Genomic DNA, 25,975 nt, shown 5'->3' on the forward strand with positions numbered 1-25,975 from the left:
GGCCGTTGAAAGCCTTAAGATATAAGGGACGCTCTAGCTATGTTAAGATACTAACATTATACTATATAGAATTGTAATAAATTTAAGGCTACGCCTACTTAGACGATCCTCTAAAAATACCTATAGAGTATAGCATAGCCGTAGGTCTAGCATGTATTTATCATACTGTCCGTGTGCCCGTGCCGCCTGCGCCGCCTAGTAGTCCAAAGGTTGCAGCTCGCTTCCTTTATGCCCTCACTAACACGAAGTATTATAGACAAAGCTGGCTACGTACTCGTATAAGAAGCCCCTCTTAGCGTCCGTAAGTCATGCCACGCCCTCGCAGACTACCGCGACGTTTCTCACATTGCCATCCCCGGGTGTAGTCAACTATCCTGGGGGATCTAAGGGGACCTACACCCTCAGGAAGTCTGCATACACCAGTCGCAAAGTATGAGTTGCCTTGGGATTGCAGCCAGAGATTACATGCAGAAATTCCAGCCCATCCATCGTCGCCAAGTCACTCACCGAGAGGTTTGTACGACCTGGGCGCCCGGCCTCTTGCAACTCGTTGGACACCATGGGTCTTAGATAAGAGGAAGCTGCATCAAGGCTAGTCCTTGGCACTAGCTTGATGAGATACATATTCCATACGAACCTTACGTGCTCTCCATGTTTAGCGAGCCTAAGAATCATCCACTACTACGCACACGAAGGTCCTGCCCAAGAGAACAGCATTGTCTGCATATATCATTATGAGCGATCCTGTCGACCCTCTGGCCAACGAGACCATTGCTCGTACTTTCGTTCTTCGCGAGAAGATTAATACAGAGTCCTTTTTACCTCATATGGACATCCACGCCCACGAAAGTCCTCTGGTTCAATCTGAGTCGGGGAAGCACCGCATATATGAACGAGGGACAAATGGATGGGGTACGTTAATGGCCTTCATGCTGTATCAAGTCCATTCACCAAAGTTGTAAACATTGACTTAAGATTGCATCACAGGCTTTACCGATGTTCCAAGTCCGGTGAGCGGAGAGAACGTACGGGCCAAGATCACCGGTTTACGTAACAAGACAGAGTCATATGAAGTCTATGACCGGGTTTTTGACAAGCAAATCCACGGCCAAAAGGTGGAGAAGACAGTCACATTTGGGGATTTGAACAACTACTCGGCAAACGACAAACGCTACAACGAGGACTACCATTTTGCCAGTAACAACTGTCAGGACTATCAGGAGCAGGTCAGATCAGAGCTACTGGCCTTGCCAGTACACAGATCTTTACGTACAACAGCTACTAAGAATGCTCTCAAGTTTCTAGCCTCGCCGCAAACCAGGAATGATGTAAGTGGCCGGTTCTCTGAGAGTGCCTTGGCACCTAGTGATTCTCTCGCCCAAATCTCCGACTCAGACGGCTCTCACGGTATCGACCTCGACAGCACCACTCTTCCCTCAAGTCATGATATTTCCGGTCATGGGAGAGCATCTACAACATCCCCGGGAAATCAAGCCACCGGCTTCGATGATATAATCGATGGTACTTTGCCGTCTCTCTTCGCAGGTTAGTATTAACGACGGTTCTTCTCTGCACTAGAAGCTGACACTCTCACGACGAACCCCCGTCATTCAGCTCTTACAATAATTCCTTGCCGTCCTTCTCGTTCACCGAAGCTCAAGCTCAGTCCGATGCGAACGTAGAAAGCGAAGCTCGCAGGAGAACCAGCCAGTTCGAGACTCACGCACCTGGCATATTAGGGGCGGCGGAAAATGCTGTGAACTGTTTCCGCCAGGGCCAGTACTTTACTGGAGTATGGAATACAGGTATCCTGGCTTGGTCATGCGCTGTGCTTTATAGCACAGGTGGTGCAGTGTCGATTACTGTAGAAGCACCACCGAACTCAGACGGATCTCCTAGGGTGCGGCTAGCAGTCGCGGGACTTATCAGTCTTGGATGATGCACATATGCTCGACTGCAAGCATTAATTTGAAGGATACCCTCCTGGCATCTAAGGAATTTGTGATGACGGAAAGTTGCCTGGATTTGTAACTCTTGTTGTATCTCGTCAGCCATACGAGCGCCAAGAATGAGATTGAACAGAGCCAAACGAGATGAATCAATCAATGGAAAGCTGGAGGAAGGCTACATGGAAATGCAATCTAGATCCAAGCCACAAGCTACTAAATATGGAGCTTATAATGTGCCTATGATTTAGTTCGCTACGGAGAGTGGCCCACAACATAAGGCTAATACCGGGGCGGCATTCGGTCCTAACAGTTCGTCGTAAAAAGTGACGTAAGCATCGTCGTACAAAGGTCTTTTGCGAGGACATCAATGTACGTGGACTCAGGGTATGGTTCTTGGAATATCTAGGCACGGTAAGGGTAGCGGCTGATTGTGTTACTTTGCCAAAACCATCAAGATTGTGTTGTATGAGACGAAGCCGTTGGGTTGTAGTTGATACTGTTGCATGCAGCTCAAAATAAGCTGCTTCAGGGATTCGATCTCAAAGTTACGCATGTTGTAGTTGCATATTCTCTGTACTCGTACGAGTCGCTATTGCAAGATCTGCGCAGTACAATCCCACCAATGGTGCAAACACCACAATACATATAAACACTCCACCTTTCTCTTCCACATTCACGTCTCTACCGTCTAGTCAGACAAGCAGCATCTCCCTACACAAGAAAAAAAAAGTAGAGAATCACATGCGCTGACAGATAAAAAAGGGGGCAAAAACAAGAAACCTTATGACGCAAAGTAAACTTGACAACACACTCATTCCTTGCCTCCCCCCCTCTTCACCCGAATGATCTTCCTACTCCCTCATTCCCACTTCCCCCCTCAACTCCCCAATCCTCTCAACGCACACACAAACTCTAAAATCAACATCGTATCGATCCGGTACCATCCACTCCCACCACACCCCCCGACACACACGATTTACGCTACGGATTACCACGGAACCTTACCCTCAACCGACTGGTTTCCGATGGCCTAATCCTTTTGTGGCGAAAGACACACACACACACACACACACACTCTTGTCAGATTTGCGTATACGGTTTTGGGTGAGTGAGAAAGCTTAAAAGTTTAAAACCGGGGTTAGTAAAATGTGTGTGGTACAGGGTGTCTGGATAGGGGAAGAGAGAAGCAAGAGAGAAAGAGAGAGGGAGAGGAAGGGGGGAAAGGGGGGGAAGGGAAGGAGGTGGTGGTTAGAGGATTACGTCAGCGTGAGGAAGGGGAAAAAAGAGAGATGATATAGATAGGAAAAAGAGCCGATCGGGGATGAACAATGTACAACGCTATTGTTAGTACATAAGTAGTCGTAAGCAAAAAACCAAGTTACCAATAGGACATATGTATTAAGAACATAATACGGAAAGTATTCCCAACATCCTCAAACAAAGAGAGGGATGCCGAATACCAATAATATTTCGCAGCATTTATCTAATCATATTCTAAAAAACGTGCGTGCTGCTACTATGCGTGCCTCGAGATGTTCCTGCTCTCGAGATATGTAGGACGGAGCGTAGTACAGAGTTATATCAAAACAATGACCTAGTTTCCCCTTGTCTAAGCCCTTTCCCCCAAACGCCAGACATGATTATAGGGGTAATGGTCTAATGTCATATATATACCCAAGGGGGGGAAACGCCCGCTACAAAGACATAAATACAAAATAAAAAATGACGTCGATGGTTGGCGTTGGTCGTTAAAGGTAGGGCCGCACGTGGCACGAGTGATCAAAAAAAGTGCCGAAGCACACGAGACTAGTGCTGTGGGCGAGTTTAGAACAGGCCAAAGCTGTCCGTGCGTGGCGTTAAGATGGGCCGGAATGTGAGTCAAGACACTCTGAAACGTTAATGGTCAGAGCGTACGCCAAAATGGCGCTGACGTATTCCGACTTCATAAGTGGTACTGATGAAGACCGTGAATGATGGCATGCACAAACCGGTGCGGTGTGAGGTTGATTTGCTGAAGAACAGCAATGCTCAGGTGACGTTTCAAAGAACGCGGTTTCTGAAATCATCGGTTAGCAGGATTCACAGCATTAAAGAGTGGACAATCTCACTTTCGGAGCGCTGTTTCCAGGCTAACAACACTGAGCTCGGAGTCGTCGGGCAACTCGTTGAGAAGAGGCAGAATGGAAGCGAACTTTTCGCCGCCCTTGTATGCCAGGACAGCAGGGAGAACATCGCGGTCGAGCTCTGCTTCCTCGCCGTGCATCTTGACAAACCGGACAGTGTCATTGCGTCTTGCTACCTCACGCATGAATACGCAAACTTGTTGGTCAAGCTCAATCTATTTGATGTTAGTGTGTTGCACATTGGAAGGGTATCGCTGCACGAACCTCTTCAGAATAGATGAAGACAAGCACGGTAGTACCCGAGGCGGTCTTGTCAACGGCATCAAGGTACCCCTCACCATCGACTAACGGCATGGTACCGTAGACACGACGGCTAGGGCTATTTGTCCTTGACCGCATCTTCTCGCCGACATTCTGCAGCTCCTTGAGCCTGGCCTCACGCCATTGGCGCATGAAGCCCTCGTCGGCATCTTCGTCGCTCGAGGCCTTGTCGTCATGGTAGGCGGAAACGGTGTAGGATGTAGGCGGGGAGTTCTTCTTCCAGGTAAAGCGTCTTGCTTGCTTCTTGGCCTGCTCAAAGGCCTGGGCATCGGCAATGACACCCTTGGGGCCCGTGTTGGCCTCTGAGCGGCGGTTGGGCATGTAATAGTTGGCACGCATGTCGGCGGGAATGTCGAGTTCGTCGTCGGTGTCAATCTTCTCGAGGTAGTCGGCGGCAGCACCAGGGGACTCTGGCTCGGAGACGTCGCTGTCGTCGTGGCGGTCTTCAGGGTGTCTGTCGTCGTGGTCCTTGTCACGAAGAAGCTCGTTGAATTCGTCTTGAGCGGCTGAGGTGGACGGATTCATGGCGAAAAAAAGAAGAAGCGGAGCGGAGACGGTGGGAACGGGGAGGTTATATGTGTGGAGAGGTGCCGGGTGACGCGTTGATGGTGAAAAAAGGAAGGGGTATGTGTGCAAGGTTGCTGGGAGTCTGTTTGGGGAGTCTGGGATGGAGGAGCGCCGGTGACAGGCTTGGCGGGGCTATTTTCGAAGCGGTAGCGTGGGTTTCAGGACCGTGATTGGCTGGTGGAGGGGAGAGGAGCAGCGAAAATGCAGGGCCAGGGCTGGAGGAGTGTAGGACTCGGACGCTTGGGAGGGTGGTGTTTAGGGCTGGGAAGGGCTGGCGAGGGCTGATGCTGACCGGAGGGCCACGCGACGCTCGAGGGCGACTCCCCACTCGGCCGACATAGGGGCCGCCTGTGAGCAGAGCGCCCGCATCTCTCGAAACGGCGCTCGAGGGTCGAAACGTGCTCTCGTGCTTACTCGCCCAATTGGCTGCTCGCCGGTGGCACCCGCTGGCCCACAGCATACGCAGCATGTCCAAGGCTGAAACATGGGACCGAGCCATCTGCTACTCCTCCTTCGGCGCCTTGTTTCCGTATAGACAAGATCAGACAGACGTCACCTGTACCCTCTGCCTTGCTACTCTTGTGACGCCTCGAGTCGTCTCAGCTGCACAGGGGAAACCAGGCGGAGGGCCATGGAAACGGGAGAGTTTTGGCCTTGGCCACCCCCCAAAAGGGCTGACGAGAGAGAGAGAGAGAGAGAGAGAGAGAGAAAGGAGCAAGACTTGGTTACCATGCTTACTCCCTTACTTGCTCCTTCACGCCCTCACTCGGGGAATGATCGACTTGCTCGTACCGGGGTGGAGCGCTGTACCCCTGGTGTGTGGGTGTGTGTGGGGCCATCCGGCTATGCACAACTTCGACTGACCTTCTAGAAGCATGAAGCTGGTACTTGTTTATCCTCCGCGTCTTGCGCACATGGCAGGTGCTCTCCGATAGCCGTCAATGCCTGGTAGCCGTTTATGCCTTATATCGCGGGTATACAAGCTCTTCCTGGGTCCATCATTTCCCCAAACTTGATGATGCATTGCACTGCCCAACGCTAGAAATCGCCATCCTGGTTCCTGCTTGTCCATGGGTCGCGCGTCTCCTGGTCTTTTTTCCAACGCTTGTGTGCGCATTTTAACTTCGTCCTGACAAGGCTACAGGTGCTCCTATCACTCCAGTTAGCGCCACCATGTGCGTGATTCTAGGACCCTGGAGCTGTTCCATCCCTCGGCGTTGTGTACTGTTTAGCGGTGTGACATTCGGCTGCCCCATGTCCCGGGGACAACCTGGTTCCATCTTTGGGCTGTGCGCCAGTCACGAGTGCGAGCACTGCCCATCACGCATGTCCCAGGCACGGCACTCATCCCCTATCGCTCAATGCCTCAACAATGCATCTCTTCCCACGGCCACCGCACAGCTCAACGCCATAACAACACCTCATCAACGTAAAATGAAGTACATGGAAAAACTCGCTAAAAACTACCTATCCCGCCCTGGCTCCTGCCATGTCCTCTTCCCACTACCAAGCAAAATCGTACACATTCAAATCCCATGCACAAGCCAGCCATGATACATCGCTTCTTCACTGCCCCATCAATGGAAAATTACAGACCCATTGCATGCAGACCAAAATCCAAAACATACACTATCCCCACCTCTCCCCCCGTCTTGCACCCTTAACCTCTCTCTCTCCCTCTCTCCTTCCCCCCATCCCACCAAACTGCAACAACAACCCATCGCTTTTTTTAGACATTGGGCAGAACGCAACGAGAATACACGGTCGAACGAAGATTTGAGACACACTACGTCTTGCTCATCTACGCCCGACCGCCTATCCGGACATCAACAGACAAGTGCGACGCAAGTGCTTGCCTTGCCCAAGAAACTAACACACACCAAAGGTATGGAAAAGGGAATGTAGAAAGAAAAAAAAAGTATATGAAACAATTGAAGCACACAAAGGAAAAACCTCTCCGGGCGCCTAAACACCACGTGACAGGAGAGCCGCGTCAATGTTTCCAAGGGTTGCTGTGTATTATAATCTTAGAAGTAGGGTAGAGCTCTCAGAAGACTCCTGGGTAAGTAAGATGCAACAAGGGGGTATGGGTATGCCAGGAGTTTGCAAAGATTGCCGTCATCGATTGTAGGTTGCCAATATTAGAAAGAATAGGCGCACACGTCCGGTTGGCGTCGTTACATGGCGTCGTGGGTATTTGGTCGTCTTGGTGCGCTTACGCCCAGATGCGCAGCTATTCCGAGTTAGTCGTTTCATCGGCCAACAGCAAAATAGCAACACTTACCATGGAGTCCCATGAACCAGTGCAGAGACTGAGCGCATCGTTGCTGACGCCCAGACAGCTGACACGGTTGTCGTGTCCTTGCAATGTGCCTACACGCTCACCGCGCAATACGTCCCATACCTGATAAGCTGGTTAGCGTACGGACAAAAAACAAAGTGATCAGCATTGCCCTTACCTTGCACTCAAAGTCATCGTAACCGGCAAACAGCAGACGACCAGAAACGGAAAAGGCTACAGATGTGATGCCGCAGACGGGCTCGGGAATCTGCCAAGATTGCACATTAGTAATCAATATACATGACAATTCTCATCGTGTCACATGGGCGCGTACCTGGTATGAGGCTAGCTCGCGGTCGGCACGGATATCAAACAGGCGACACGAGGCATCGTCGGAGCCGGTACCGAAAGCGTTGCCGTTGGGGAAGAACTGAATGGCGTTGATATCCGAGTCGTGCGCAGCAAACGTCTGCACACACTTCTGCTGTCGGATATCCCAGAGCTTGGCGAAAGCATCACAAGCACCAGATACGAATTGGTTGTGGTCGAGCGGGTTGATGCTCAAGCTCATCACGTCGCCAAGGTGATCGGCAAACTCGTGTACCTTTGAACCAGTCTCGAGATCCCAGAGCACGCACGTCATGTCGCCCGAGGATGTGAGGATGCGCTTGTCGCTGATGAATCGGCAGCAACTGAGGTATCCAGAGTGGCCAGACAGTTCGCGTGCCACGCGTGTCGGACCTTCTCGTGCCGACAGGTTGTAGATGGAGCAGATGTTGTCGAGGCCACCGCAGGCAACGTAGTTGCCCGAGGGCGAGTAGGCACATGTCATGACCCACGAGGAGCGGAGGGGAATGGCATGGACCTTGTTTGTTGTGTAGGCATCCCAGATGATGAGCTTGCCGTCCTGCGAGGCCGAGACGAGATGGCGGCGGTCCGTCGACCAGTGCATGGCGTAGATTTTGGCAAGATGGCCCTTGAGGGTGCGCTTTGTTTTCATGGTGAGTCGCGGCAGGGCCTCGACGCGATCTCTGGCAACATCGCGGACTGGAGCAGCGTGTTAGCAGTGGACATGGCAGGCGTTGGGATGCAGCGACGGGCATTGACAGGCGCGGATCACGTACGGGTTGTGTCAGCGAGCTCATCCTTCTTGCGCTTTATCCGGTCCTTGAGCGCCTCAGCGTCGCGTCGAGCGAGCTGGATCTTCTGTTGTATAGTTTCCTGGTTCATGTCGGCCATGGGGGCAGGCGTTGAGGGCGGGTCAGGTCAAGAGGGCAGGAGGCGCGAAAAGGCGAGACGGGCGGATCCAGGGGCCTGCAAGGAGCGCGGTGGAGACGGGCGGGTGAGGCGGCAGGCGAGGAAGCGATGGACAAGTGGCAGCAGCAACAGCAGCGGAAGAGGGCGCGCAGAGCGAAGTCAATTGCTGGCGCGGAGACTCAGCGGCAAGCAGACAGGCGGTCGTGGGGGTGCGTGAAGATGGAAGGGATGCGAGGGCTTTGGAGATGGGCGAGGTTACAGGAGCGGCCCGGGGGTGAGCTCAAGCTTGGCTTAGCCGAGAACGCCAGCCAGCGCTGAAGATCAGAGGCCGTTCGTTGCGGTTGGCTGTGGGCAAGGGTGCGCCGCACGGCAGTATTGCGGGCGAACGGCAGCAGCGCTGAGGGGCAGAGCAGATTGCCGAAGCAGTGGGGGGAGTCTATGTAGTAGCAGTACGTACGTAGAGGAGTATAGTATGCAAGTATGTATATATCCCGAGTGCAGCGAGCGATAGGGGAAACTGTGGGAGCGAGGGAGCGAGGGAGTAGGAGCGGGCCTTTTTTGCCCCGTCGAGACTGGGACGCGGCATCGTCCCTCTCGTGCGCACACGCTTGACCTTGACCAACAAGGCGCGCCTGCTGCAATCTCCTGCAGCGCGCCTCCCTCTTTGGGACCTGCCCACCCTCTGGGCCAATAGGCTCCGAGCTGCCTGTTTTGGCGTCCGACCCGCCCGTCCAAGGCCACTTGCACTTGCACTTTTGTTAACTCATTCCATCCTCTGCTTCGAGAAAACCTCTGAAGCGCCACCAGATCTCTGCATCCAAGTATACTAGTAAACACTAACTATCTGACTCCCTGCCCCCCCTCTTACTACTTACCGTCTGCTTACCCATCACCCTGTCACTCCCCCATGTCTGTGCCTGTCCTGCCCGTCCATCCCGCCTTCACCAAGCGGCTGCCCAAGATCGAGGTATGCCCACAATACCCTCCTCTAACCCCCCTGATTCGGCAGCCAGACCGCCAAGCCACATTAGACTCTGGTTCGCAGCGCCACTAACGCCACGACTCAGCTCCACGCTCATCTTACCGGTAGCATCAGCCGCGAGTGTCTGCATGACATCTGGACCGCCAGCAAGGCTCACCGTCCAGATTTCGATGTGCAAGATCCTCTAATCGCCATTCCACCTGGCAAGGTCGATTATGACATCAAAACGTCAGCCTCGCAGCTCGCTTCCATTGTCTGGGTGCTGGTCAGACGCTAGTACACAGCTAACCGGGCCGCTAGATTCTTCCCCTTGTTTTCCTCGTACATCTACCGCCTTTGCAGTGACCTGCCCAGTATCGAGTATGTGTTTTTTGTCGCACACCGCGCTGGGTATTGACCTAAGCCAGGTACTCGACCAAACATGTGCTGCGTGCATTCCAAGAAGATGGCATAGTCTACACAGAGCTCCGTACAACTCCAAGAGCAATTCCCCAACATAACATCTCTAGGGAAGACTATGTTAAAACCGTGCTAGACGTGCTCCAGGCCCACAATGCCGACAGCACAAATACCATGCGTGCTTTTCTCATCCTCTCCATCGACCGCCGCAACACCATCGAAGAAGCTGAACAAGTCGTCAGCCTCGCCATCAAGTATCAGTCGGCAGGGGTCGTGGGCATTGACCTCTGCGGCGATCCAACCAAAGGCGATGTTCGTATCTTTGGCGACAGCTTCGCTCGAGCAAAGGCAGCAGGCCTCAAGCTGACGCTCCACTTTGCCGAAGTCGAAACTTCGGCCTCAGACACGGAGCTACAAACTCTACTTTCCTGGAAGCCTGACAGGCTTGGCCACGTCATACACGTCAAGGATGAGTTTCAGAAGATGATTCAACAAGACAACATTGGTGTAGAAATCTGTCTCAGCTGCAACGTGCAAGCAAAGATGATCACGGGCACCTACTCCGACCACCATTTTGGAACATGGCGGCGCAGCACCGTTCCCGTGGCCTTGAGTGTATGTCCATTTCCTTGCGTCACCCAGCACTACTGCTGACTGATTTCTTGCAGACAGATGATGTTGGCGTTTTCTGCAGCCCTTTATCACAAGAGTACTATCTTGCGGCGCAGCATTTCCAGCTAAACCGACATGAAATCAGGGCGCTGTGTGAACGCGCAATCGACTCAATCTTTGCCAGCCCGGAAGAACATGCCCGTCTTCAGCAAATCTATGCAACGTGGGATGGATGGGATGCGTAAGTATAAAGAATTAAGCTTTGCATCATTCGGTGACTTTGATGTGTGTTTTTTTTTTCGTGAATAAATGTGTCATCCTCGCAAAGCTCATTTGCAAGGGTTCTACGGTCTAGTCAAGATATCCTGATTTGTTTCATCAAGACATGCTTAGCTCAAAGGCGGATATAGGCACGGATTTACCAGCAAGTATAGCTACATAGGTCTTTTCATACTGCGCATCCTTTGCTGGTGTGTTGAATACATCGTGACGGATGTGGTAGTAGCGCTATGGTAACACACGGACTGATAACGAATGCTGATATCTCGGCAGAGAGTCAAGCCACCAGAATGCCCGGTTCCTTCCACAGCAGATCTTCACCCACACGCCGGGACCATGTTCATGAGGCCATGATAGCAGCGGATGCTGACTATCGTATCCGTAATACTCCACTACCTACCTTATGCGCGGATCGGCCCTCCTCTTTCCTAGCGCAACTGCATTCTCCGCTTCCCTCTCAGCTACACGTGACACTGTCTAGATCCTACCATTGGACAGGCCGACTTCGCACTAGCCCCCAGCGTGCCGTCGATATCTTATGTAATAGTTTAAACATTTCCAAATACAGGAACCGGGAACCGGAGATGCACACGACCAACCGGTGTACTCATGGTAGTACCACACACAACAATGAAGTGCACACCTCTCTCGCTAGCTGCTTTTTAGCCGTTGTGCCTTCCTGCTTCTTGTAGCATCCACCGTAAAAAAAATTGTGCCTTCCAACTGCACAAATCCACAAATACACGTTCATACTCCCAAGATGATCACCCGTCGAGTCATCGGGCCGGTCCAAAACGTAAACATCATCAGATAATAAAGCCATAACCCCACGATGCGGTCTAGTCCTTAGCAGACGGCCAATATTCGGGCGCGCTATCATCAAGCCATGTGGAAAATTTTGCGCACGCCTTCCTGGTCCGAGGTAAGGCCTGGACCGCTTGCCCATCGCTTATCAGATGCAATAAAGGTTGGTACTGTACCTGTTACATCTGATAATCATCCACCTTATCAGATCCACTGCGATCATCTGGTACGACGTAGCCAAACATGGGTATTCTAGGGTGTAAGTACATTGTGTGTGTGAATATTTGAGATATGGCTCTGTGTTGACTAGTTTGTATAGCTTCCAAGTCGAGCAGTGGTGATGCTAGCAAAGCCATGGAAAAGAAGCTTATCATAAAGCTTGGTATGTGTACCACGGCTCCCATTGTTGCATAGTTGTGCTAATGTGTGTATAACTAGACATCTTCATCATGGTCAGTTAGCTTGCAGATTTCAATCTTTCATAGCTAATTTCAGCTCCTAGGTCTATTGCTGCGCATGTTATTTCTTTAACTACCTGGGTGAGTCTTGGTGTTGGGTTGGCTATACGTAGCAACACTGATCTGACACGGGACAGATCGTCAGGCGTTCGCAAATGCATACGTCGCTGGTCTACGGGAAGATCTTAGCCTCAAGAAAAATGAGTACAGTATTTTGCTGTCCATGTACACCAGTGGGTACGTATCATTGCGAAAGATTTCCTCTGTGGTCTTAACTAAATCAAACGTGTAGTCTGGTCGTTGGCGCGATTCCGCACAGTCTCATTATCCAGAAAATCCGTCCTAGCATATGGCTCCCGCTCACCTTGATTCTCTGGTCCGGTCTTACAATGTGTTCTGCAGCATGCAAGAACTACCCGCAATTGTGTGCAGTCCGGTTTTTTCAGGGATTGATGGAAGCTAGTTTATACAGTGGCACCATGTATGTCATGGGATCGTGGTAGTAAGTACAGAAATTCTCCATGGGAACTTGCAGACTTTTTGGAGTCTGCCCTCGAGCACATGAGACTTACCATGTTCCTCAGCAAACCATCCGAGATTGCGAAACGCGTAGCCATCTTTACTGCGATAGGACAAGCGGGAAGTATGTTTGCAGGCCTCATGATGACGGCCATGCACAAGACCATGAATGGTACTGCAGGCTTGAGAGGCTGGCAATGGGTTTTTATAATCGGTGGGCATGTCAACACCCCTTGAACGCACAGCTTTACTCACGCATATGATATAGATGGCCTCATGGGAATCCCATTCGGAATATTTGGCTTTGTAAGTCCCCGCCATCCGAGTGCGCTGGTTCTCAGATGCTGACAAGCCATAACAGTTCACATTTCCCGATCTCCCATCAACGGCCAAAGTGTTCTATCTCAGTGAAGAGGAAAAGCAATTTGCGGCGTCTCGTTTACCACTCAAGAAAGCCGATACTCACAGCATCAACCCTAAGAGTCTTATGAAGCGCGTTCTTGGAAAGCCTCACATGTAAGCAAACATTTTGACTTAATGAGCCTGTGAAACTTTTCCTAACCCTCTCCGCAGATACATCTTGACATGGTTCGCCGTCACTTCCGGCATGCTCGAAGCTTTCGCCTTCCAGGTACGCTCAATCCCCCCATACCTCCACCCCATGAACAATCTCCTAACACAACCATACCAGGGCATGTTTCTTCTCTGGCTCAAGTACTACGCCAAACGTTTCTCACAAACAGCTATCAACACCTACCCCCTGGGCACCCAAGCCGTCGCCATCGTCTCCCAAATTGCCGCCGGCTTCATCATCGACCGCACTGGCCAACGTCTTCCCATGGTCATAGCCGGAGCCCTTCTGCAACTCGTCACCGCCGCCTTGCTCCTCGTGCGTAACCTCTCCGACGCAGGCGTCTTCACCGCGTTCTACCTCAGCGGCACTAGTTTCGTCGTCAACCCCATCATGTTCAGCTGGGCAAATGAAATTTGCTCGAGGAGCGGCGACGATGCTGCTAGGAGCGTTGTATTGTATGTCATGAGTATGGGAGGCCAGCTTCTGTACACTTGGTGGGGTATTGTCTTGTATCCTGCTACAGATGTTCCGTACTGGAAGAAAGGTAGCATCACGATGATTGTGGTGTGCGGTGTTTTTATCGGAACTGCTTTCATCGTTAGATGGGTAAGTTTTGTCGTATACCTGACTTTTTCAATGGGTTTTTTTAACTGACGTTATGAATAGCTTGACAGGAACACAGCTGTGGTTACGGATGACGAGACAGTTGCGTCTGGTGATGGTGCATCGGCAACCGTAATTGGAGAGACGACGAAGTCTGGCTAAGTCGCAATGCTTCTATTGGACTTGGTCAATTGTAATCTCCACATGATATATACATGAGCTGCATGCGCCTTATAGATATGTGTTACGATAGCTCTGATGTTTTGTTTCAGTATTTGCTTCTAGTGTAATCAGGTTGTTATTCTTCGAGAAATATAAAACAGCAGCTGTGTTGCGATATGATATTCTTTTCTTCTCTACTTTACGATTCCCTTGTGGAACTACCGCTTGACGAAGATACAAATGAAAGGGTGATTGCGCCCCGTAAATATGAGATATGTACTTCTTTCAGACTGGGTTTGGGTAGGTGCCAAGTTCTATGAGTTCAGCGATCAGATTGGACTCGCTAGTTGTCAATGCGGTACCTTCTTCAACAGGATCAGTTCTGTCTGACTTGATGTAAACTTCTTACAGCTCGTTCTACTAGAAAGTCTCTTGGGGTAGCCCTCAATTTCCTGCATTTTCAGCGGATGAACAGTTCTTTTGTTTCTTTGCATAGCGTAGTAGTGTGGGCATTCTTCTAAACATATTGACCAGAAATTATGAGAACGCTTTCTCTCTTGTTCTTTGATTTTCATGCTCTTCACGATACATTTGTATCAGGAGGTCAACGTTGTTTTGTGCTCATCATGGTATTTATGTATGAGACCGGGACTACTACACATATTTATCTATAACCATTTTCACTTTAGTTTGCACCAACTTCAGGAAGTCAAGACATCCATCCGCCTTCCCCAATCAATACGCTAAGCATTCTAGACCCGGAGTGCAATGACGACGTGCAAAGAAGACTCACATGCGTCGACGTCGATGACGCTCAAGTGCCGGCAAAGTCCAACCGAGCCATGCTACTACGCGTGTCAGCAGCGGCACAACGCAGAGTCAAGACAGAAGTCTATTTGCCCGAAATCTTATTTCAGAAAAGACAGAAGCTTATCGCCGCCGTCTTGTGAATGTGGACGCTAGTGGTCGTTATACGGGTAGCGTGTGCACAATGGCCAAGAGTCATGGTAAGGCTGGATACGACAACCCGACTACTCATGCAGGTACCACCGGGCGAAGGAACAAAATTGGGGCAGGAATCCGGGCTTTCAACTCAATCCCACAACAACCGTTTCCAACGCCGCCTCCGCCTCCGTTATCACTTGTGTGAAACAGTGCCTGATACACCTACGCCGCTCGTAGGATTCCAACCAAACAGGTTTGTTCAACAAAGTAGTGCCATGTCTTTGTTCAAGGCGACAAGAAAAAAGAAAAAATGAGGCCGGCGGCACGTCAACACAACGCCAAAAACGGCCCCAGCACGCACGTGCCAAGTCCTCGTTCCCAGCGCGCGCCCCCAGCCAAGCCCTGTCAGGGGCAAAAGACGCAAGACGCACAAAAAATGTGGAGAAAGGAAGGGAAAGAATAGGGCAAAAAAAAAAACAAGGTCTCTCCCTCTCCCCAATCAGTAAAGTGGGCTTCCCCCAAATGCAGTTTTGGGTTTAATTTTTCCCCAACCGTAGTTAAATCCAGGAATACAAAGTTTTTATCAACAAAAAAAGATAATCCGCGTGCGCGCATGTGTGTATGTGCTTTTATGCTGAATTTACACCCCAGACCAAAGCGCGCCTACTACTTTGGAACCTAAACCAAAAGCCCCCATCATCTATGCACATCCATACTTTACACAAAGGCCCTCCGCCCTCCTCCCCCCCCCCAAAAAAAGAAGCAGAAGAAGAACAAGAATAGCTAAAGCTCATCCAATAACCTTCCCTAAAAAAGCCCTCTTCTCTCGTATACACTAACTCGTCCCAACCTTGCCCCGTCTCCCCTAACAAGTGCCTCCCCCCCCCTTCTGCCTCTCACCCGTCTTCAGCTTGCGTTCAGCCCAGAACACGGGAGATCCAACCATTCGCACTTGCAAGTCCCAGAGAAGCACAGGCCAACCCCCTCCCCCGAAACACATACAATCCCCGTATACTTTTGTGCTCTACTAGTAGCTGGCCCGCGTTGGCAAAACGGAGATTGGCCGAAAAGAAAAACACGACATGTGCGCACGCTGAGTGGCTGCCGCTTTTCGCGAAGCGCGCGCGCACCCCCCGCTAGTGGACATGTCTTTGCTCGTTCTTCTTTCTTTGATGGCTTTCGATGGCTGTGGCTTTTCTTCTTTGCTGATGCGGCGGGTGGGTAGGGACTATCGTATAGGGTCACGCACCACCACTTATTTCTCGCTTTAGGGGGGGTTAGGGTTGCGATTTGTGGGGGGGGGGAAAAGGGAAGCTTTTTTTTATTGGGCACAGTCACTTTGTTGTTAACTCGAAAAGGGTACTACTACTATATGAAGGTGTTCCGTTTTGCTTTTGCATCAACTCTTTTGCCCGCTCTCCCCTCTCTGCTTGTTTTTTTTCTCGAAGATCATATTGATTTGAATTGATATTATTTTAAATCGTTCAACAGCATTTTATTTATTTAAACTGCTTCGGGTATATGCGTTTGTCGTGACCTCCTTGGAGCATATATAAACAAGGCTTTTGGTTCCCTTTAATTATCGTTTGTTGCAAGCGAAGTTTATAGGGGAGGTTGTATTCCTTGGTTATTACATTCTAATAACCCCCCTGGATTCCCCGTCACTTGGTCGGAAACACAACTGTTACTAGTTGTCCTTGAAGAACCTGTTTCAACTCTCTCTTTCTCTCTCTCTCTCTCTCCGAAAAAGACAATGGTTAGGGTTGTTCTTGCCGTAGCGGGCTTCGTTGCCGTCACGCTTGCCCAGCAGTCGACTTGTAAGTTTGTTCATGTCTCTGTATGAGACGTAGATGCCTGAGGCGGGAACATGTTTGCTGATACAACCTCCCCTCTCAGATACGGGCCCAGTTTTCGACGAGGATACCGCGCCCTACTTCGGTAGCTCTGGTCTTGTCTTCCCTACGAGTGCCGATGGTACACCTGCGTTTCCCAGCGCCCCAACTATCACTCCGTCGGCCAGCTCTTTGACAATCCCCACCCCCGTTTCCAGCTCCATCTCCAGCTCTATGCTCAGCTCCGTACTCAGCTCCATGCTCAGCTCCATTCCTAGCTCCATTCCTAGCCCCACACTCAGCTCCACGCTTTCAACAGTCGTCTCGCAAAACTCCACTATTTCGTCTTCCGCAACCACTTCGAGCGCCTCAACCATTTCGAGCCCAGCAACCACTCTGAGCTCATCGTCTCGTTCGTCTACATCTGATAGCGAGTCGCGTACTTCAACCTCTACGACTGATGATGCTACTACAAGTAGGCTGACCGCTTCTCCGACTTCGACAGGTGCGGCCGCTACCAACTTTCCGGAGGCTCTTGGGATCATGGTTGGAGGTCTCGTGGCTGGTATGGCTATGCTTTAGGTGCTTATGTAGCGGCCCGCGATTTTGATCTGCACGTCAGCTTTAATTCAAAATGAGTATATGTTATTAATGCTTTAATATCCATAGAGACAAGACACTGCACAAGAAGAGCAAATTCATCCATGGATCGTTTCGACGTAACAAAAAAGGGTATAATTGTGATGTACTCGTGGAAGATGGCTTGAACCCTTTTTATGGAAGTCACCGACGCGCATACTTTTTGACCCAGCAAACCCAACGCCTTTAAACGCCGCCACAATGCAATTGTGTTCAATCTGAGGCTTATTCCTCCATAGCTCCGACCTCTGTTACCGACTCTGTCGCCTTCGAGTAGTAGGCCTTGAGGTCAATCTTGAAGTCGGCCATAGCCACACCGAACAACTTGAGCAGGGCAGTCTGGTGACTGTTCATAGGCTTTCCCTCTTCGGCAATCGTGTATGGAGCATCCAGGATGATCTTGCCCTTGTCGAGCCTCGTTGGCATACCCCATTTCCTGATGGTGGTTTCCATACTGTGCGGTAGCGGTACGTCGTCTTCCTCGGGCAGCTCTCCACCTCTTGAGTAAACGACTCCAGCGGGTACAGTGAAGGTCTGTGTAGCGACGACACCGGCACGCGCAAAGTCGGTTTGGGAGTAGTTGGCAAAGTATTCGATGATCTCGCTGGGCTCACGGTTTGTGAAAAGGAGGCCTACGTTGCCGTTGAGGTGTTCAGTGAGCTGTGAAAGATTGGTGAGGTGCTCCTCTGCTGGTGTCTGGCCGAGCGCCTTGGCCATGACTTTGGTCTTGCCGAAGAAGAATCTGCGCAAACATCAGCGGTCAGCGGGATGCGTTCAACAGGGGTCAAAATGCCATACCTGCTGTCTGCAAACTCAGCGCGCACTTCCTTGAGGTACGAATTGCGCATATTCTCTACTGCGAAAACGAAGATGTGCTCGAAGTTGTCCGCCGCTTCCTGGACATTGGCAAAGAGCTTCAAGGAGAGCTCCTTGCCTTTCTTGTCGGTCTTGGTAAGGTGTACAACCTTCGCGCGCTTGGACTTGGGCATGTTGGCGGTGTTTTTCGGGGCTGTCGCGGGTTGTATGTGATGCTTAAGAAAAGTTCGAGGGCCCAGGTTGCGACGTCCAAAAAAATGAGCGGGGAATTTTGGCGAACCACCGATTGGTCCGGCCGCGGCTCACCTCCGTTGTGCAACTTTGACATCGCTTCACATCTGCAAACCTCCAGACCCAACCCATAGCCACACGAGATGATTTGCCGATAACATAGACATGTTGGATTTCATGGAGAGCGTGCAGCATGCTTTCTACGAGGCATCGCACTGGAACGTGGACAGTTCGTATGGCGCACTGAACGCGTCTGCGCGAGGTACGTCACATCTAATGTTGCTCTGCCATGCTGCATGCTGATGGCACATTGTAGCATTGCTCGACTTCGACATACCCAGAGGGCTGCGCATGCAAATATCCTCTCTCGCTGCCCCAAACTTTGCCACATCATACACTTTGGGTAGTGTGGGTGTCGTCGACGGCTCAGTTTCTTACCTCTACTCGTCGTTGCCGTTGCGTAAGGAGTTCAAGACATCGCACATTGATCTGCATAGTGTCGTACGAGGTTATAAGCACACCAAGGAGCTGAGACGGCCGGACGAGCAGTGGTGGTGGGAAGTCTGGCATGGTGGCCAACGGATAGACCGGAGAAGTAAGCATTTTGACTTTATCCAACCCGCACCACGACTAAGTATGAACAGATACCCTGTTGTACGGGCGCATATTCCTCCCCCAGTCCCGGCTCGAAGCACTCTATCTGCGACGTCTTACCCCGACCCGCCAGCTTAGGATTGCTGCTGTGAGCGACTCCAACCTTAACAATGGCGGCACAATCCTTACCCTTCTGCAAAACGACTTCGGCAAATATAGCACAGAGTACATGTATAGCACAGACTCTGCTCTGATGGGCGTTCGCGGCTTATACAACTTCGGGTCCGACCCCAGAGTTTCGCCGACGGAACCTGTGACCGGGGGGCACACGGAGCCTGCTTATGGCCGATTCAGTGCGGGCGCAGAGCTGTACTATGGTATTCTCAATAAGAGCGGCGGCATAAGTACGGGATTGCGCTTCGCCACCCTTCCCAACCATTCGGGATTTCCGTACACTATGACGCTGACGCTAAACCCATTGATGGGAAATATTTCTTCCACCTACGCTGTCAAGGCCGGCCCGAACCTCGCCCTCTGCTCGCGATTCGACTTCAATTTCTACTCTTACGAAAGCGAGCTACAGCTTGGTTGCGAACTATGGCGCCTACGTAATACGACTGATATCGACTGGGCTGTGAAGAAGCTACGCACAGACTGGAAACGCCCTGCGGACTCACCCACGGATGAGGTTTCTGGGGTATTAAAGGCCAAGGTTGATCAGGATTGGCGTGTAGGGGTGCTGTGGGAGGGCAAGATTAAAGAACTACTCTTTACCCTTGGCGCAAGCCTGGACCTCAAGAAAAGAGAACAGATATTCCGATCGATTGGTGTGGAGCTGCAGTATGCCTCGTGAGGCATGACAATCGCAGGCATTTATTTTTCGCTTACCCGAGACGAACCAGCAAACTCGTTAGACAGCGGAGCCCAGTCGTCAAGGCACGCTGAAATTAGACGGCTCACCAGTATACTTTGATGACCATTCTAGAAGCACTCAGTTGAAGATGAAACTTGCCTAAATAGGCTTCTAGAAGCCTGTTACGTCAGGGCCGGTCGTACCTAGACGACAACATGCGAGCGTGCGCCATGTCCATGCGATATCGACTCATTGTCTTGCGAACGCGGCAGGCGCATCCCAGACTAGGACTCGAGTAAGTCATCACGTCTGCACCATGCCGTGTCCTGTTCCATGGGGGCGTAGCGTTGAAACAAATCTTTGGCCTATTCGCTGCTGGTGACAGTGCCCTGGGGCTGTTTTGGCTTGTTTTTCATGCGCTCATACGCTTTGCAACATTCTGTAACACATGGCAGACTGTAAGGCGGAGTGATGAACAAGACTTGAGAGTGCCGATGTCGACAAGCCGGGTGGAGTTGAGGCTTCGGAACGTGAGCGCTTATGTCGATCGTGTCCCAAGCGCAGACGGAACGGAATCTCTTGCAGGTCAAGAGTCAGTTTCCAGGTTGGTGGTTATCTTCGCTTGCTCACTCGTTTGATGCAATCCAATACGTACACCGCCACGCCTGGCGCAAGACTACGAATCCAGGGCGCAGGGAAGCAATAGGCACCATAGATTGACAGCTGTAGGGCGACGAGATGATGGGTGAGCCTACTGCGTCGGCGCGTCGGATATCAGCTAAAATATATGACTTTGTCAGATCTGAATCACGTCCGTTCCATAGGGCTTGGGCCGGGTGTGTCAGGATGTAGGCGCTCAGACGACACTGCCGCCCGCCGTCGTCGGGATCCTCTCGTCCTTTGGGGACGCAGGCGAGTGATCTGCGACGAGGGCTCCCGAGTCGGTGTCGACGAAGCCAGAAGGGGAGTTGTGACCGACGATTTGAGAAGAGTGAGGTGGTAGGCGCATGCCACGAGGCTGGGCAGGCTGTGGGAGAGCGCCTTGGATGCTTGCATCGACGACGGAGGCCAAAACTAATTTAGGCCACCGTGCGCTCTGTCGTGCGTCCCGCGGCCGCCGCGCGGTGAGCGATGCCAGACCGAGCAGTCGACCGAGGGGCAGTCGAGGAGGAGGGACAGCGACAGCGACAGCGACCGCAACCGTCTAGCGCGGCGAGGTGGCAGGTGGAGCCTGCTGGCTGTACTCTACTTGGACGGTGGGCGCAGGCTGTTTGGGGGAAGACATGTACATGACGCGCGCCCCCCCAGAGCAGCGTCGTGCCAGCTTGATGCGGCCCTCGCCCGTTGAGACAACTCTGGCGATGGCTGGAGTGGCTCGGCGAGGGTCGTGGCAAGGACTGCCCTATCGCAGGCCCGCCGTCTCCTGAGCCGTGGAAGGTCGGCTGTCGTGGCCCCCGGTCGCAGCGCTGAGTGGCTCTGAGTGGCTCCGATCGCTGTGCCTGTGCCTGTGTGCCTGGCTTGGTTGGCGGCGGCGGCGGCGAGGCCTCGGCTGCTGCTAGTAGGTGCAGCATGCGTCGAGACATGGTCAGTAGGTAAGTATGCGTGTACGTACCTGGGACTTGTGTCGGCCGTTGCGGGATAGCTGCACGCCCAGTTGCGGGCGGCGGGCAGGCGGGCAGGTTGGTGCTTTGGGTTCAGGGCTTGGGCGGACATGGTTTGCGTCCCAGGGCCACACAGACAGAAGCATTCTGGTGCGTCACCACTGGTCTCGCGCCTGGCGTCAAGTCGTGGTGCCGTTGGGCTAAAACAGTCTGTGGGCGGCATCCTGGACCTTGTAGCGCCCTGCCCAGACCACGCTAGCCGGCGCGCACCTTCCCCCCGGCCTCATGCCCCTTCCCTTAATCTCCCCTTTCCCACCACCCACGGTCGCTCATTTACACCAAAGGCCCAGCTCCTACATCCGGATTCCCCATCGTCACCTCGTTGTCGGTGTGGTTGCTACTACGTTCCCTTTTCTCGTCGACTTCTGCGAAGTGCCGCCACTCCTTTCGGCCTTTGCCCACGTTCCTTTCTACACACTCCTCCTTTGGCCTTTGCCTGTCCGCTCTTTCGCTCTCGCGCCCCAATTCACAATCTCCCTGTCGACACAGAATCGCTTTTGGACGATTGTCTGCCATCTGCTCCCCGGCCAGCAGCTCCATTCATCACACGTACATACATATACACACGCGCCTGGACCGTGTCTCGAGTCTCAACTACCCACAGCAGCCTGCTCCTGTGCACCTTGGACTCGCAACCTTCTCGTCTCAACTATCTTCACCAACCCAACGCTGTTTGGACCATCACTTCATCACGACACTTTACGAACATTGATAGACAGGAGGTGTTAGCTCGATTGCTCCCTCTAGATCTCCCACTTCATCTCAACACACTCACAATTCAACTCTTGCTCCTGCCCCCAGACATGCAGTCACACGACGACGCCATGGTGTCCCCCACACCCTCACCCCCAGCACAGTCTTCCACCCCGACTCAGGGGTCTGCCCCCCGCCGACCACCCCGCAAGAGCACCCTCACCCAGCAGCAAAGAAACCAAAAGCGCCAGCGGGCTACCCAAGACCAACTCGTCACTCTTGAAGTCGAATTCAACAAGAACCCCACTCCCACAGCTGCTACTCGCGAAAGGATAGCCACAGAAATCAACATGACCGAGCGCTCAGTGCAGATCTGGTTCCAGAACAGGTAGGCGCAAAGGGCTTTTTTTTTTGCGAGAGCGCAACACTAACTTTAACACAGACGTGCCAAGATCAAGAACATTGCAAAGAAGAGCATTGAGAATGGTGACGACTGCAACGATATTCCAGAGTCCATGCGAAGATATCTCGCTCTTCAAGCCATGGAGTCTGGCAAATCAATTGGAACCAACTTTCTTGGCCGAACTGGCGGTATGCCATATGGTGGCGGTATGCTCCTCAACACCGACGCCAACAACTCCAAGGTCGTCATTCACCATTTCGCCTGCCGCTCGCTGAGCATTGGAAGCTGGCGAAGAGTTGGTCAAAGCGCCATGGATTTGGTCGTTTTCTACTCACCCGAGAAGTGCTGCATCACCTACTACATCAACAACGACTCGGCAGGCTACAAGATTGAGTACCCCTTCTCGTACATCAAGAACATTCAACTTGAAAACGGCGACATGACCGCCAACGCTGAAGGCGCGTCACAACGCCCCGGAGGCCTGATTGTCGAGCTCAACCGCCCTCCCAACTTCTTCATGGACTCGTCTGGTTCCGGTGGTTTCTTCCAATGCGGCGACTTTACCGAGGACCAGCAGGCATCAAACATTATGGTGCATCACCTCGGTGGTCACCCAAAGGTTTTGAGTGGGCAGTTGGCGAAACTCATCTCACTGGAATCGTTTCAGAACCGACACAACATGTATGACGCCAATAATTTTGCCGTCTCGGCACCAGTGTCGCCAATCAACCACCGCCCTGCTTCCCAACCAAACCACCTTGTGCACCCACACATGGGTGTGTTTCAAGAGTCGCATCTTGCGCCTCCGCCTTTCCAGCCGCGTGGTCACAAGCGCCAACGCAGTCGTTCAGTGCCTGTTGCCATGGACTTTTCCATGCTTCGCAACCCCATGCCATCATTCATGATCCAGCAAGAGCCATCGCCTTACATGCCTAGCCCTGAAATATTTGCACCACAACCACAGAGTGCTGGACCTATCGGTCCTCACCTAAGCATCGACACATCTGCTGGTTACGGCATGGACTTTAGACAATACCCCATGTCGGCCACAACAGCCAACTCACCGTCGGAATATGGCACGCCTGCCTTCTACTCGTCAGGCCCACCAAACGACAGTGCCCCTGCATCCAATTACGGATCGTACAACATCCCTCCATATGTACACACCCCAATGGGGCCACCTCCTCACTCTGCATCGGGTCACTCGCCAATGCCAGCCATGAGCCATCCTGACCCGATCATTGCCAACCAATCACCCCCACTTGGTTCCTACGGCCGCGAAAACCACGGCGATGTGTACCCCATGTCGCACGACAATGGCATGTCGGACGAGGCGCTGCAAATGACGGATATGTACGCCAAGCAAAGCCTCAACATGCCATTCCGGTCACCGCTGCTTGACGAAAACCACGAGGACTTGGACATGCAAAATTTGGTATCTTTCGGCACCATTGACCCATCAAGCCTGTCACCTGAGCATCATCAGATGTAAGGGAAACGGCTCGGTAGTCAAGGTGCGTTTGTCAATTTAATTTTTGCTTGCTCATATACCCGGTCGTCGTTGTTTTCGATGAGCAAAGCTCCCCCGTGCCATGTGGAGCCCTGGACTTGAAATAGTGCTGGGTTCCATTTGTGCGCCTGAGCTTACCTTGTTGTCGCGCCTGTAGTTAATGTGTCGCATCTTCCGCATATGGTGTTGTTGTTGCTTGCCAGACGCATGCGTTGCACTCTTCACTAGTCATCTTATTGTAATGCAAATTGGACGACCACCACACAGGGATTGGTTATTGATACGGCGTTGCAAAGGTCTTCTTGGATGGCTAGGGGACCTGTACACAGAGGGGCGGTTTGGAGTGAATATGCTGGTGTTTGAATAGACGTCGGCAACATCAAGCAGGTCGTCTTTGCTGTTCTCCTTTCTCTTTCCATCTTCTTCAAGCATCGTTCTCTTTGGTGTTGCGAGCTAGCCTTCTTCTTTATTTCTCTTTTTTCTTTTGTTGCGTATCTCCAAGAGGGTTGGCGTTTCCTGCCAGGTGGAGGAACATGCTATTCTTCTTCTTTTTTTTTACTTCTTGAGTAGCAGTGTTGTCGTAGGTGGTTCATGTGGAGGAAGGTAAAAGCCGCTGCGCGGGCTTTGGTGGTTGCTCTAGATGGGGTCTCGGACGCTGTAGTGCTTTTTCTTAGCTGCAGCAGAATCAGTGATAAATATCATATCATCATTTCAAGTCAATATGTGTGTGTTCTTGGCATGTGAGTGTGAGTGAGTGTAGAGGTGGATGGGAGAGAAAGAAAGGGAAACATGCTTGTTGGAGGGAGGCATTGCGGGGGAAGGATGCAGAGTTATAGAAGAGTGAAATTAAGATGGACAATTGTTTCGGTGCCCAGGGCTATTGAGATTTGAGTTCATCGTAATCTCGCGAAAGGATGGTCGCACTATGACCTAGTACAGACTCCCATTTGACAGCGCAAAATGAAGGCGCAACGGGTCAACCCGTTGAACGTCACCCGAGCAAACGTTGTCAGATTACGAGCATCTGACGGCCAATCACTTGGACTCGAGTCACAACCCTCATGGCCAGGCGCAGAATGGCTTTTGTGTAGCGCAAGACGAGCCTGAATGTGTGAACTACGGGTGGGACATGAACCAAGATATTGGAGCAGCCATTGTTGGTACCGAACATGGCAAATGTACCTGCAGATGGCAAGGGAAGCCTATAGGATCGACGCCTTTTGCCCAATGGAAAGTGGTGTGACCTATATCCTGGCTTATTGTGCCAAGCATGCCTGGCTCATGACACTCACATAATCAAAGAATGCCTCTGTCGACGGAGACGATTCATTCATCAGTCGTGATGTCGAGCATATCCATGTTGCGAAGAAACGCGAGGTTGGCCGCAGTGACAATGATGGTGTTAATGACGATGACGTGCAAGGCAAAGAGTGGCCATCGCAAGGGCGGCGGCACATCGACAGCGCTCTGGCCTCTCTGGATGCAGGGCTGGACCACGCTGTGTTGCAATAGCAGAGAGGGATATAATTTTCTTCTCTTTGCCGTCGTCCCCTTTGGGCTCGCACGAGGAGCGGACCTGGGACGGACAAGGTGTGGCGAGGCGGCAGCGATCACCATCCGATTCCCCTGACCTGAGGCTGACTGGAGGGCCCGCCTAGGGGCTCTGCTCATTTCGTCCAACCAACCACAACCCTCGCTGCCCCTTGCTAACGGCACTGATAAGTGAGCTTGCAGCTGTTGTTGTCTCTGCCCGCGTGCATGGTGACTTTCTTCTCCTACACCCTACATTTTGTCGTTCATTACACCCTCGCCGCTGAATCCGGGGCCCTCGAGTGTCTTGTCTGTCTGCTTGTGCGCGCATTCTGCAGGGAAAGCTGCCAGTGCCTGCGCCAACACACTGCTGCTGCT

General features: G+C 52.0%; 15 protein-coding genes across 15 annotated transcripts; 8 read left to right on the plus strand and 7 right to left on the minus strand.

Annotated features, from left to right (window-relative positions):
• Nucleotides 1-734: 734 nt before the first annotated feature.
• Nucleotides 735-1,939, plus strand: COCVIDRAFT_13869 (hypothetical protein; the record flags this gene model as incomplete). Its single annotated transcript, XM_014703526.1, has 4 exons — nucleotides 735-912; nucleotides 988-1,226; nucleotides 1,299-1,545; nucleotides 1,656-1,939. The coding sequence occupies 4 exons, from the start codon at nucleotides 735-737 to the stop codon at nucleotides 1,937-1,939; spliced, it is 948 nt and encodes a 315-aa protein (XP_014559012.1).
• A 2,050-nt stretch (nucleotides 1,940-3,989) lies between these two features.
• On the minus strand, nucleotides 3,990-4,918 carry COCVIDRAFT_35586 (hypothetical protein; the record flags this gene model as incomplete). The annotated part of the gene is made up of 3 exons (XM_014703582.1): nucleotides 3,990-4,005; nucleotides 4,058-4,287; nucleotides 4,337-4,918. The coding sequence occupies 3 exons, from the start codon at nucleotides 4,916-4,918 to the stop codon at nucleotides 3,990-3,992; spliced, it is 828 nt and encodes a 275-aa protein (XP_014559068.1).
• A 509-nt stretch (nucleotides 4,919-5,427) lies between these two features.
• Nucleotides 5,428-6,514, plus strand: COCVIDRAFT_13871 (hypothetical protein; the record flags this gene model as incomplete). The annotated part of the gene is made up of 3 exons (XM_014703527.1): nucleotides 5,428-5,775; nucleotides 5,882-6,067; nucleotides 6,098-6,514. 3 exons carry the CDS (start codon nucleotides 5,428-5,430, stop codon nucleotides 6,512-6,514), a joined length of 951 nt encoding a protein of 316 aa, XP_014559013.1.
• A 661-nt stretch (nucleotides 6,515-7,175) lies between these two features.
• Nucleotides 7,176-8,480, minus strand: COCVIDRAFT_13872 (hypothetical protein; the record flags this gene model as incomplete). Its single annotated transcript, XM_014703528.1, has 5 exons — nucleotides 7,176-7,193; nucleotides 7,245-7,364; nucleotides 7,420-7,509; nucleotides 7,576-8,288; nucleotides 8,366-8,480. The coding sequence occupies 5 exons, from the start codon at nucleotides 8,478-8,480 to the stop codon at nucleotides 7,176-7,178; spliced, it is 1,056 nt and encodes a 351-aa protein (XP_014559014.1).
• Nucleotides 8,481-9,109: 629 nt separating this feature from the next.
• On the plus strand, nucleotides 9,110-9,328 carry COCVIDRAFT_92590 (hypothetical protein; the record flags this gene model as incomplete). The annotated part of the gene is made up of 1 exon (XM_014703583.1): nucleotides 9,110-9,328. A coding segment is annotated over one exon (219 nt), but the record flags the coding sequence as incomplete, so codon positions are not given.
• Nucleotides 9,329-9,405: 77 nt separating this feature from the next.
• COCVIDRAFT_92920 (hypothetical protein) lies at nucleotides 9,406-10,736 on the plus strand (the record flags this gene model as incomplete). The annotated part of the gene is made up of 5 exons (XM_014703584.1): nucleotides 9,406-9,465; nucleotides 9,566-9,708; nucleotides 9,781-9,840; nucleotides 9,888-10,494; nucleotides 10,548-10,736. The coding sequence occupies 5 exons, from the start codon at nucleotides 9,406-9,408 to the stop codon at nucleotides 10,734-10,736; spliced, it is 1,059 nt and encodes a 352-aa protein (XP_014559070.1).
• A 1,081-nt stretch (nucleotides 10,737-11,817) lies between these two features.
• On the plus strand, nucleotides 11,818-13,890 carry COCVIDRAFT_35589 (hypothetical protein; the record flags this gene model as incomplete). The annotated part of the gene is made up of 10 exons (XM_014703585.1): nucleotides 11,818-11,833; nucleotides 11,894-11,956; nucleotides 12,170-12,269; nucleotides 12,325-12,534; nucleotides 12,617-12,765; nucleotides 12,820-12,857; nucleotides 12,913-13,067; nucleotides 13,125-13,182; nucleotides 13,243-13,731; nucleotides 13,792-13,890. 10 exons carry the CDS (start codon nucleotides 11,818-11,820, stop codon nucleotides 13,888-13,890), a joined length of 1,377 nt encoding a protein of 458 aa, XP_014559071.1.
• A 2,875-nt stretch (nucleotides 13,891-16,765) lies between these two features.
• COCVIDRAFT_24498 (hypothetical protein) lies at nucleotides 16,766-17,212 on the minus strand (the record flags this gene model as incomplete). Its single annotated transcript, XM_014703559.1, has 1 exon — nucleotides 16,766-17,212. The coding sequence occupies one exon, from the start codon at nucleotides 17,210-17,212 to the stop codon at nucleotides 16,766-16,768; it is 447 nt and encodes a 148-aa protein (XP_014559045.1).
• A 319-nt stretch (nucleotides 17,213-17,531) lies between these two features.
• On the minus strand, nucleotides 17,532-18,295 carry COCVIDRAFT_92891 (hypothetical protein; the record flags this gene model as incomplete). Its single annotated transcript, XM_014703586.1, has 2 exons — nucleotides 17,532-18,048; nucleotides 18,105-18,295. 2 exons carry the CDS (start codon nucleotides 18,293-18,295, stop codon nucleotides 17,532-17,534), a joined length of 708 nt encoding a protein of 235 aa, XP_014559072.1.
• A 223-nt stretch (nucleotides 18,296-18,518) lies between these two features.
• Nucleotides 18,519-19,800, plus strand: COCVIDRAFT_13877 (hypothetical protein; the record flags this gene model as incomplete). The annotated part of the gene is made up of 3 exons (XM_014703529.1): nucleotides 18,519-18,615; nucleotides 18,670-18,948; nucleotides 18,998-19,800. The coding sequence occupies 3 exons, from the start codon at nucleotides 18,519-18,521 to the stop codon at nucleotides 19,798-19,800; spliced, it is 1,179 nt and encodes a 392-aa protein (XP_014559015.1).
• A 215-nt stretch (nucleotides 19,801-20,015) lies between these two features.
• On the plus strand, nucleotides 20,016-20,438 carry COCVIDRAFT_92569 (hypothetical protein; the record flags this gene model as incomplete). Its single annotated transcript, XM_014703587.1, has 2 exons — nucleotides 20,016-20,095; nucleotides 20,186-20,438. 2 exons carry the CDS (start codon nucleotides 20,016-20,018, stop codon nucleotides 20,436-20,438), a joined length of 333 nt encoding a protein of 110 aa, XP_014559073.1.
• COCVIDRAFT_35594 (hypothetical protein) lies at nucleotides 20,427-21,513 on the minus strand (the record flags this gene model as incomplete). Its single annotated transcript, XM_014703588.1, has 2 exons — nucleotides 20,427-20,721; nucleotides 21,050-21,513. The coding sequence occupies 2 exons, from the start codon at nucleotides 21,511-21,513 to the stop codon at nucleotides 20,427-20,429; spliced, it is 759 nt and encodes a 252-aa protein (XP_014559074.1).
• Nucleotides 21,514-21,734: 221 nt separating this feature from the next.
• Nucleotides 21,735-21,977, minus strand: COCVIDRAFT_92943 (hypothetical protein; the record flags this gene model as incomplete). Its single annotated transcript, XM_014703589.1, has 1 exon — nucleotides 21,735-21,977. The coding sequence occupies one exon, from the start codon at nucleotides 21,975-21,977 to the stop codon at nucleotides 21,735-21,737; it is 243 nt and encodes an 80-aa protein (XP_014559075.1).
• Nucleotides 21,978-22,264: 287 nt separating this feature from the next.
• On the plus strand, nucleotides 22,265-24,049 carry COCVIDRAFT_35595 (hypothetical protein; the record flags this gene model as incomplete). Its single annotated transcript, XM_014703590.1, has 2 exons — nucleotides 22,265-22,542; nucleotides 22,597-24,049. The coding sequence occupies 2 exons, from the start codon at nucleotides 22,265-22,267 to the stop codon at nucleotides 24,047-24,049; spliced, it is 1,731 nt and encodes a 576-aa protein (XP_014559076.1).
• A 554-nt stretch (nucleotides 24,050-24,603) lies between these two features.
• Nucleotides 24,604-24,765, minus strand: COCVIDRAFT_92791 (hypothetical protein; the record flags this gene model as incomplete). The annotated part of the gene is made up of 1 exon (XM_014703591.1): nucleotides 24,604-24,765. A coding segment is annotated over one exon (162 nt), but the record flags the coding sequence as incomplete, so codon positions are not given.
• Between the last annotated feature and the right edge of the window lie 1,210 nt (nucleotides 24,766-25,975).

Source organism: Bipolaris victoriae (genome assembly GCF_000527765.1).
Source record: "Bipolaris victoriae FI3 unplaced genomic scaffold scaffold_21, whole genome shotgun sequence".
In the NCBI taxonomy this organism is placed as follows: Eukaryota; Fungi; Ascomycota; class Dothideomycetes; order Pleosporales; family Pleosporaceae; genus Bipolaris; species Bipolaris victoriae.